General features: G+C 48.4%; 4 protein-coding genes across 4 annotated transcripts; 2 read left to right on the top strand and 2 right to left on the bottom strand.

Moving 5' to 3' along the window:
* Positions 1 to 417: 417 nt before the first annotated feature.
* BDV27DRAFT_162392 (uncharacterized protein) lies at positions 418 to 1,767 on the bottom strand (the record flags this gene model as incomplete). Its single annotated transcript, XM_032073380.1, has 1 exon — positions 418 to 1,767. One exon carries the CDS (start codon positions 1,765 to 1,767, stop codon positions 418 to 420), a length of 1,350 nt encoding a protein of 449 aa, XP_031922792.1.
* Positions 1,768 to 3,180: 1,413 nt separating this feature from the next.
* Positions 3,181 to 4,446, top strand: BDV27DRAFT_168337 (Clavaminate synthase-like protein; the record flags this gene model as incomplete). Its single annotated transcript, XM_032074741.1, has 3 exons — positions 3,181 to 3,432; positions 3,500 to 4,276; positions 4,335 to 4,446. The coding sequence occupies 3 exons, from the start codon at positions 3,181 to 3,183 to the stop codon at positions 4,368 to 4,370; spliced, it is 1,065 nt and encodes a 354-aa protein (XP_031922791.1). The 3' UTR covers positions 4,371 to 4,446.
* A 461-nt stretch (positions 4,447 to 4,907) lies between these two features.
* Positions 4,908 to 6,459, top strand: BDV27DRAFT_162390 (major facilitator superfamily domain-containing protein; the record flags this gene model as incomplete). The annotated part of the gene is made up of 2 exons (XM_032073379.1): positions 4,908 to 5,396; positions 5,458 to 6,459. 2 exons carry the CDS (start codon positions 4,908 to 4,910, stop codon positions 6,457 to 6,459), a joined length of 1,491 nt encoding a protein of 496 aa, XP_031922790.1.
* Positions 6,460 to 7,363: 904 nt separating this feature from the next.
* Positions 7,364 to 8,776, bottom strand: BDV27DRAFT_162389 (MCT family MFS transporter; the record flags this gene model as incomplete). The annotated part of the gene is made up of 1 exon (XM_032073378.1): positions 7,364 to 8,776. One exon carries the CDS (start codon positions 8,774 to 8,776, stop codon positions 7,364 to 7,366), a length of 1,413 nt encoding a protein of 470 aa, XP_031922789.1.
* Between the last annotated feature and the right edge of the window lie 1,868 nt (positions 8,777 to 10,644).

The raw sequence follows: 10,644 nt of genomic DNA, 5'->3' as shown, positions 1-10,644 counted from the left end.
TCTTTTTTTCCTTTTTTTTTTTTTTTACTGAGTTCTTTTACTGCTTAGCTGGCTGCCTTTATTTAGTAAATACTAAGTCTAAATCCTAAGTTTTTAATTGTCTCAGTAGTTTACAGCTATATAAATATATAACTAGACTAAATAGACTAAGTAGACTAAGTAGACCAAGTACAGAGTACTTCTATCCAATATGCGATATGCCACAAGGCAAGAATTGACAGCCGCACTGGCACGGCCATGATGATCCACATTACACTATATATAAAAAAGTATTATCTCTTGACAATCTATAATTTCTGAGTGAATAGTCGGGCTTCTATATTACTGCCGTACGGCTTTTCTATGATTTAAAGTCGTAAAAACAAAAAGAAAGAAAGAAAGAAAGAAAGAAAGAAAGAAAGAAAGAAAGAGCTCTATTTAGATTATCGTTGCCAGAAGCTGGTACAGTTGCTGCGAACTTAAATGCTTTAAAGCCTCGACTTCGTGCCGTTTGACATGTAAATAGTGACCCGATATCCTACTGCCCAGCGCTTCCGACAGCTCTTCAGAAACGCGCTCTAGTTGGCTCAGGGACTGTTCTAGATTGGCCGGGAGCTCGGCGGATTTAGTCTGCATACTGCCTGCATAGCTGACATCCTTCCAGAGCAGGGGCTCGCTGTTCTGCATTCCCAGGAGGCCAGCAGCTAAGATGCCAGCGACTGCCAAATACATATTGGCCATGGCGTCCGCACACCGTACTTCCCAGTAACCTGGACCCATTTTGCGCACCGGCACCTGGCGATTTTGAGAACCCCAGGCGACAACCGTACCGGCAAGGAAGTCGGCATGGCGATCATAGGAGGCGATCGAGGCCATAGAAAAGGCACAGAGGGACGGTAGGCGAGAAAGGAGGCCAGCGAGGAAGGATTCCTCGTGCTGCGGAGGGTGGATGGAGACATGAATGTGCGAGCCGTTGGCTTGACGGTCAACAATGGGCTTCGGAGACATGGTGGCGGTCAGACCATGGTTTGCAAACGTGGCGCGGATGATATCGTGCGCGGCGACCAACTCATCGATAGCCTCGAGTGGCGGGCGCGCAGCAAGCGTTATCTCGTACTGCCCAATACTACCTTCCGCGTGAAACTCACGGACCTGGACACCTGAGACAGAGAGGTTTCGCATGCACTCCTCGAAGTAACGGTACGAGGGTCCGCGAAGAGCGGCGGCTGAGTAGGCACCCGGGTGAGAGGAGAAGGGAATCAAGGAGCCGTCCGGGCCGGCTTGCAGCACAACGAATTCGATTTCAAAACCAATTAGAAAATCGATTCCGTGCTGACTATGGGCCTTGGTGGTGATGTTCTGCAGTGCGATTCGTGGACACAAGTTTGGATCGGCCAACCCGCCGGGCAGCTCCTCGACGATGGAGCACATCACGGAAGCATACAAAGGGATATCATCGTCTCGGGAGTTGGATATGATTCGCAGGGACCTCCAATCCGGGAAGAGCTTGTGTACGGCGCATGCCTCGAAAGGGACTCTACTCCCATCCGGTAGGCAGCTGAGGGTGATCTGCCCGCAGTTGAGGGGCTTGTTGCTGTTCACTATGGTATGGAAATGAGCCTTGGTCACAACCCGGGCCCGCAAAACCCCCGAGTAATCGACCCATTGAAAGCGGACATAGTCAATATGCGGGTGCTGACGGAGGAAGCTGTCGACAAGGTCCCGCGGCTTCTCCGCTTGGGGGAGATTCAAGGCCTTCCCTGAGACTTCAAGACCACAGGATCCCATCGTGGAAAAGAGTCAAAAACAATGCTTGATATTGGAGAAATGATTAGAGGGTAGGACAACTGGACTTATAAGCAGCCAAGGTTTCACTGTCGAGCAAGCGTGCGCCCGTTTAAAGGCTAGAGAAACGGCGATTCTCGAAATTGAAGATGAATAAAACCATTGGGAATCTCACCGCAAAGACGTGATCAATGGAATGATCTTACAATTGGCCCAGGTGTCAGATATACATACAAAATCGACCGTAGGAAGCATCTCCTCACTTCTTGCACACGCATTTCCTGGAATTGAAGTTGCTATTGAGAATGCACCTCGACCTAGAAAGTCGAGATCTTCAAAGACAATTACGCTACAAATGGGCCAACCCTTACTCTGGATGAGCTGTGTACGTAGTATGCTACGCAATTGTGCTGCAAGGAGCAGCATTCTTGGCAGATGGTGTTACCTGCGCCTCAACTGAAGGATATGGCTATCTTTATATACGGCAAACCCCTTTATAAGCAATTGATTTAGCAAGCGGGTCAAATTGCTTATATCGGGGGATTCCCTATATCCGGGTTGCTTATAAGGGGTTTTACCGTAATATGTAGAGTCTGGAAGAATCTGCAATAGCCATCTGAGACACGTACCGAATCTGGGACTAGGCAATATCGCAACTCTATATCCATTAAACTGGCCACATAATTCACTTGCTTTAGAGTGTAAGGGTATTTCCCAGTCAGGGTAGAAAGCCTGTCAACGTCAACGTCAACTTGCTATGCAAACATGGGAAGAAGCTAAATGAGCAATCGTCTGGTCTTTTTCTGTTTATTTGTTTATTTTATCATACCAGATTCGACCACCAAGTCAATCACCCGGGATAGCTGAGAGATACAGGCTAGGGGGTAATTTATACTGCTTATACTTGTAATTTAACGAGTATCAGTTCTTTTATTGGAATTATGTGCATCAATCGTTTAGCCCACAAGTACTGTCTTCCCATTAGTAGTTAATGTATGTACTCTGTAGTCTCATGAGCATACAGGGAAGCGACGGTGAAAATAGAGTGAGCGGCGGTGGCGTGGGTTGGCTTGTCGTCCCGTCCCGTTCCCGAAAGTATTTAATGACAAAAGGTGATCAATAACAGGGAAGCTGAAAAGGATGCAAGGAGATCGCACATTCTTACATGAAAGTGACGGTGTGTTCACTGTTCAGTGTTCACCCCCTTGGGTAGATCTTGATTTGCTGCAAGGGGTGAGTGAGGCGGACAATCTTAATATAACTCTCTTTACCAAAGGTTCATGATTGAAATACCTACTAAGAACATAATAGGTAGGCCAAAGTCATTTTCCACCGGTTAGAGACGAAGGCTATACTTTCATCATAACCACTATTGATTACCAATAGAAGACTTCTGATTCCTGTCTGCCCAGTACAATGCCTGGCATATCTAGTGTTCCTACAATTGACCTGAGTCAGCTCGACGACCCTGAGTCGAAGAGGCAGGCGCTGGCAACCCTCGAACAGGCTTGTACAGATTGGGGTGCCTTCTATATCTCCGGTGCACCCATTGGTGAGGATGAACTCCAAAATGCTACGAGAGAGACCAAGGCATTTTTTGAACAGCCCACGGAGAAGAAAATGGAAATTGCCTTGGAGAATGTTCCCAGCTTTCTAGGTTACGTCCCGGTGAGTGCACGTTCTTTTCTTCCATCTCGCCCAACTATCCTAATAATATTTCGCCCACAACATACAGCTAGCCAGCGAGCGCACTGGAGACAAGGTCGATTATCGAGAGAGAATTATTGTGCGCCCTGATGACCCACGGCCTTCGCAAGATCCTATATATCGGAATCTGCAGGGTCAGACCCAATGGCCTGCTCAAATGCCGGGTTTCCGTGCTGCCCACGAGCAGGTGATTAAGGGCTTCACGAAAGTCGCAAGTACCGTGCGCGCTCTCCTGGCCGAGTTTCTAGGCATCGACCCCGCCGTTTTGGATGGTATGTTCCGTGAGGAGGCATGTCAGAACCGGAATGTTATCATTCGCTACCCTGAGGTTCCGAAGGACCAGGGCAAGCAGGAGAGCTTGCAAGGGCTCCACGGCCACAAGGACATGACTTTTGGAGCGATAATTTACCAGGCTACCGACCATGAATCGCTCCAGATCCAGAGCCCAACTGGGCAATGGGTTACCTGCCCGCCGAAGCCGGGGAGTCTACTATATGTCATTGGGGCTATTGGAGAATCCATTACACGCGGCGTTTGTAAAGCGGGCTTTCACCGTGTTCTCTCCACGGAGCCCGGGAGTGGCCCTCGATATTCCTTTGTCACAGCCCTTCACATGGATTACGATATCTCATTAGCCAATCCGAAGATCAAGAAGACCCTTGAGACCATCGGACAGGATATCTATAGGAAACATGGTGTCAGTAATCAGATGCTGGAGGACTTTCTTTACGAAGAGTTCGACACGATCGGCATGAGAATTTTGGCTCGATACATGCGAAGCCTGCCGCATGTCACTGCAAGATTTGTATGTTTGCAGTACCTTCCTTGCAACTAACTTTTCACTCATACTTACGCACATTTAGTATCCCGAGTACTCCAACCGCGTATCCGCTGCGTAAAACGCCGAATCCAATTCATTGTGGGGTGATCGAGTTAGAGCAAGGGTCTGCTTGCGCGAAACCATCTAGATGTCAGCTTTCATTAGTAGCCATTGATTTACAATGATGTTTAATTATATTGATTCATACTCCCCACTCTGCTGTCTAAATCTGTATCATGCATTCCTATATCTGTAGGCGCAAGGCATGTGGACTTACCACCGGACCTCGAGGTTTACCATGTGAGCGGGTACTACATCGCCCTTGCATCTCCCTAGACTGGATGGCAAGAGGTAATTTCCCGATCAGGTGGCATGTCTGCAGGATGAAAAATGCTTATCGGGGTAAGGGTCTTGTTCCTGGTTTATTGTTGTTGACGAAGCCCTTCCCAGCAAGGGGGGGGACTAACCCATTCCACAGAAGGCCCTGTGCTGCATCATTTTGCCCTGCCGTCGAATGGTGTGTTTATCCAAGAGCATACACTCCACCCTGTTCAATGTTCATATAACCCATATCTGTTGGCTCTATCGCATTACTAGCTGTACCCAATTCACCATCATGAGCGAAGCTCCGCCTGAAAAGTCAGCTGTATCTTACAGCATAACGCCGGGCACTCAGCCCGAAAAGAACAATGATGATGAGCCAGAACTCCAGGCAGTTCTTGTTAACTTTGACGACGAGTTTCCTCATCCAAATCAATGGCCCATTACTCGACGTTGGGCTATAACAGTTCTCATCACCCTCCTTAATGTGCTAGTCAATCTGTCCACAACGATTGTGGCCCCGTCACTAGACAAAATATGCGCCGAGTTGAAAATGGATCCCAATATTGAAGGGCCGCTGACAATATCTGCATATGTCCTGATGCTTGCACTGGGACCGCTGCTGCTGGCGCCCTTTAGTGAGCTGTGGGGGCGCGTACCGTTGATCCACGCCGGTAACCTAGTGTATGCAGTGTTCAATCTTGCCTGCGGCTTTGCGCAAAACAGGGCACAACTTGTGGCATTCCGAGTATTGTCAGGGTTCGGGAGTGGTGCAAGTCCTGTGGTTAGTAGGACCACATGCAATTTGACTAACGCCATGTATCACTGACTACAACGTGACTTAGGTGGGAATCGGAATGATCAGCGATCTTTTCCCAGCGGAGCAGCGTGGCAAAGGCCTCGCTGTGCTCAACATGGCCTTCATTCTCGCGACCCCGATCGGTGCTATTGTGGGCGGCTTCACTAGCTACTCGGCATCCTGGCGCTACGACTTCTACGCCACCTCCGCCGTCTCCGGTGTTCTGATCATGATCAGCGCCCTTGTCTTCCGCGAGACCTATCCCCCTGTCGTTCTTGGTCGCCGAAAGAAGCAGCTTCTCAAGAACGACCCCAGCCATGGCACTTACAGAACGCCTTACGATAACGACCACCACACCCTGGCGGCCCTCTACTACAAGACACTTATCCGCCCAGTCCAGTTCCTGACTACACAGCCTATCATCCAGCTACTCTCCCTCTATGCCTCCATCATGTACGGAACAACATACCTCATCTTCTCAACTTTCCCAACACTCTGGGAAAAGCACTACGGAGAGCCCAAGGATCTCGCCTCACTGCACTTCATCGCACCTGGAATCGGCTACTTCATCGGTATTCAGATCGGCATGTTCACCGCCGACCGCATATACCTAGCGCTGAAGCGACGAAATCATAATGAAGGGCGCCCGGAATTTCGCCTCCCACTGCTGGCCGTCAGTGCGGTGTGCGCTCCGCCCGCCCTCTTTTGGTATGGCTGGACAGCCCAGGCGAAGCTGCATTGGGCAGTGCCGAATGTTGCCATCGTGTTCCTGATGTGTGGATGCACCATTGTCTTCCAATGTGTCACGGCCTACTATATCGACGCGTTCCCGCTCTATGCCGCCAGTGCATCCGGTTCATCATTCCTCCTGAGAGGTCTCTGCGCCTTCGGATTCCCCTTGTTTGGGCCCTCCATGTACGAGCACCTCGGCTACGGCTGGGGAAACAGCCTTTTAGGGTTTCTGGCATTAGCCGTAGCGGTGCCGGTGCCCTTGGTGCTGTGGTTCTATGGGGAGCGTCTGCGGAGAGTCAGCAGTTATACCATGTAGCTTGAAGGCAGGCCCAAATAAGGCATGGTTCCAGGTAGACAGAGAAAAAGGATGTTATGCAACGTTCCTGTCATGTTTTACAGTTACACAGTATGTATTCTAAACATAATATAATCCACATACATTTTTTTTTTATATGCCCAGAAAAACCGCAAAAGATGTAATGGCGTAATAACTGACCGCTTCACCAAAAAAAAAGGGGAAAAAAGTCCACAAAACCTCCGCGAAGGGGTAAACACTCCCTAATATATCTTTATACGAACTTTCAGGTTCTATACATAAAACATAGATTTAAGCTCAATTTTAAGCCATAGTAGCGTTCACTCGCAGATAGAGTGGCACGGCGACCTGAACCTGGGTCGTGGGTGGCTTCTAGTCTTATGGATCAGATACGAGTTGGGAATATGTAAGTGGGCCTTGTCAGAATGAAGTGATTCTTTCTATCTATTCTCTGTCAACTTGATGGAGTTGGGAAATCTCAATCTTTAGTTTTAGTACAGATGCCAAGCGTTGTCATGAAGATCTCCTTAGCTTTTACTAATATGAAAGCGATGTCCTTGAGGGTCTTCCGTGTTGCTGCCCTCTATAATTTCTGCCAGTCCCATAATAGGATTATTTTTCTGGCTTAGATAACTCAGATAATGGTTATTTCAGCCATCTATTGATCAGCTCGTCTGAGCCCAGTAAATAATAGTAATAGTATGAGCGAAGGCCGGTGGACGGTTGCAAATTGCCTATTGTATTCCATATATTATTTTTCTTGGACAGGAGTACATCCATACATGTAATGTAATGTAGCATGGTGTACAATGGGATTTATACTCAAGAGTTCCGTGCCTAACAATATTCAACAACAACAACACAGACGGGAACTCCCAACGTACATTCAAAACACAATTTGCACTCAAACAATAGCCCACTGAAAACAAAGTCGACAATACTCCATAAGCCCGACCTTCTCCGGCCTACCCATAGGTGCGTCCAAACCATCAGCTCTCCCCCCATTAATACTATCCCCAGACACACCAGCACATCTCGAATCCACCATAACTTTCCACCCCCTCAAAGCCACCAAACACCCCGCCGCAGCCAAATAAACAAACCCTGTAAATAACTGCGTCCCCAGATAACTGCCCGTTCCCGCAAAGATCTCCAACGCAATCGGCTCACTAAACGTACAGGGCAAGACAATACTCAACCACAACAGATTCAGCCCAGCCGGCACCTCCTTCAACCCGACGACCTCAGCCATCAGCGGCGCAATAGTAGCCCAGAAGTTTCCCGCGATGAGCCCCTCCGCGACGGCAAAGAATCCCAACACCGCGTAGCTCTTCGCGTTCGTCCAGACAACCAGCGCCAAGATGCCTGACAGGAAAGTCATGGAGCTGGCCATATTGATCCGTCCGACGCGGTCACTGAAGTAGCCGATGCAGGGGCGGCCGACGGCTTGTCCGAGGTTGAATATTGCGGTTATGATGGAAGCTTGAGAGGCGTTGAGGCCGATTTCGTTGGCGTAGTTGGCGAGACTGTACATGAGGACGAAGTAGCCGAGCATTGTGAAGCTAGCAAAGCCGAGGAGGAGTTGGTATTCGCCCTTGTGGAGGAGGGTGAGGTTCATGGATGTTTGTTTGTTGGGGCCAGTCGTCCTGCTGTTGCGGTCTTTGATTAGGAGTGTGCAGGTTGTGTTGACGATGAAGCCGATTATGCCAAGGATTCGGAAGGCCCATTGCAGTCCTAGGTTGCGAATCATGGCGCCGGTTGCGAGGGAGTAGATGAGCCCGCCGAGGCCGGCGCCGGAGAGGGAGATGCCGCTGGCTAGGGAGCGTTTTGTGGTGAACCATTGGGGGACGACTGCTGCCGTGGGGATGAAGAGGAAGCCTACACCCATGCCGAAGAGGATTCCTTGTGTAAGGAAGAGGTGCCAGATCTCGGTGGCGAAGCTCGCACAGATTAGGCTGGCGGTTTCGAGAATGACTCCGCAGAACATTATTGGTTTTATGCCCCATTCTCGAACGGATATTGTGGCGATGGGTGACACTAGTAATAGCAGAGTAATGCTTAGGGATCCCACGAAGGCATATTTCAAGGGTGAAGAGCCGGGAAAAGTATTGTGCTTCAGGTAGTGGGCGAGGAATACGCCGTATGCAGAGTTGAAGCCCCATGAGTGGGCGTTGATCGTGGCTGCTGCTGCTGTGCAGACCCATCCATAGCCACCGTCTGGCGGGCCATTCTGCTCATTCTGCTGCTGACCTTGAGGTTGGGCCTGGCCTTCTGAGGCCTGGTTTTGACCATCCGGTCGTTGGGTATCTTTCTCCATGTTGATGGGTGAAGGACGATGAGAGGTTTCGTCTGGTTAGCATGGCATTATATATCTATCACAGAGGTTATATAACCCAAGATACTATAGTCAGAGTTATATCCACTTTGAATGGAGAAAACGACGTCTCATGCCGTGGATCCGGCTTATATCTATGCGGTGATAGGCCGGACGGCGTTTGATTTATAGCCCTAAGACGCTTCCGGGGACTGTCTCAAGCCGAGACTTGGAACGTTCTTCACGTTGAGGAACTCTTCATCAAGCGTAGCTCGATAGCTTCTCATGTTATCCAGAAGTTGGCTCTAGAACGCAAAAAAGGTGATTGTTTTCAGAAAGCCCTCGAAGTCACGCGCGCAAACAATGCGCCTCACCGCCATCTTTAAATTTAGTCTTAGATATATTGTTTAGCTACGCTTCATCTGAACATTGACAGAGCAATAACTCCCTCATACTAACGAGTCCAACCCATACAACGGATCTTTAACACAACTGGTGGGGCAACTGATAGTCACAAGTGAATAAGCCGAGACTCCACGAGATTAATTAGTTGAAGGTCGCATTAAGTCACTCAAACTCTCTCAGTTTGTCTTGCATTGAAGTGCGAAAAGATTGCGGACTCTATACGGGGTACATTCTAGGTTGTCAATCCGTTGATTCAGTCGATCTCATCGGCGACGCAAAGTCTGGTCCAAACGCCGGATCTCGGCCTTTGAAAATATAATCACCGATCACTGACGCTCTATACATGTGGGTCAACTCTTGCACTGTATTATGCTTCCACCATCTTAGCTACTTAGCTATCGTCATATCTCTCTTAGGACGGCAGAAGATGCACATAAAGATTCGATCAAAGATCGTAGCGGTTATGAACGCCATGCGACAGTAGTGAAACAATAATGTGAAGAACCCAGACAATTCTTGAGTCCGGAAAAACACGATTTTCACAAGCAACATGCAATTCACATCTTCTCGCTATGCATCTCTCACGTAGTAAATGCATATCAGACGTCAATGTCGTCATGACACAACGAGGAATTATCTCAATGGAATTCGATGAGTTTTCCCGGAGAGGTTCATCATAGACATCCCATGTCTGACTGGTGAAGGCAATATATGGCCGGTTTCTAATCTTGAAATCTTGGAGGGTGCTCAGGAGTTTGAACTGTATGAGCTTTTCATTTTCGGGTGATGAGGCAAGCTCTGGTTGCAGATAAAACTCGTTTTTGAAAGGCTGGCTAGCGCATACAAGGCGGTTGACGAGTATATGCGTGTGGTTTCGCAAGCAATTGATGTTAGGAAGGTGGACAGTTTAACTGAAAGGCAGGCGATGAACTAATGATATATATATTGTATGATGCCAAATTTGCTACAGGTTAGCTGTGGAGCCGAGGAAATTGATAGCTGAGAAGTGGGATACGAGACCTTGCTCGAATAAGTGATCACAATAGCTCAGTATCATGAAATAGCGATAATACGAATTGTAGAGGTAATATCGCATAACTGTCAACTACTTCAGCTCCTTCCTACGCCCATGATGGTGATCCCATCGGAACACCCTATTTTAGAAATCCGGCTGCTTAGTACAATGGCATACCCTTCCCTATAATTCTAGTGCGACCTCTGAGGCCAAGCCAACGTGTGCGATATTGCAGCTTGTTAGCCTAGCATACTACTAGTCAAAGGCCCCATCTCTTCTTGATGGCCTACTTTTGAACGAAGGGTATACGGTGGTGATACCCATACGATATTACCAGAACTTCATGTAGCTTTCTGAAGTACTTATAGCTCAATATAGTAACTTCTAGAAGCCACAGTCTTTGAAATGTATAATTTGGAAGGGAACTTATCAAGAAGACAGGGAAGTCGAG

Source organism: Aspergillus caelatus, assembly GCF_009193585.1.
Source record: "Aspergillus caelatus strain CBS 763.97 unplaced genomic scaffold BDV27scaffold_249, whole genome shotgun sequence".
In the NCBI taxonomy this organism is placed as follows: Eukaryota; Fungi; Ascomycota; class Eurotiomycetes; order Eurotiales; family Aspergillaceae; genus Aspergillus; species Aspergillus caelatus.
The sequence above is the reverse complement of the archived record's forward strand: the minus strand, read 5'-3'. Positions and strand labels throughout refer to the sequence as shown.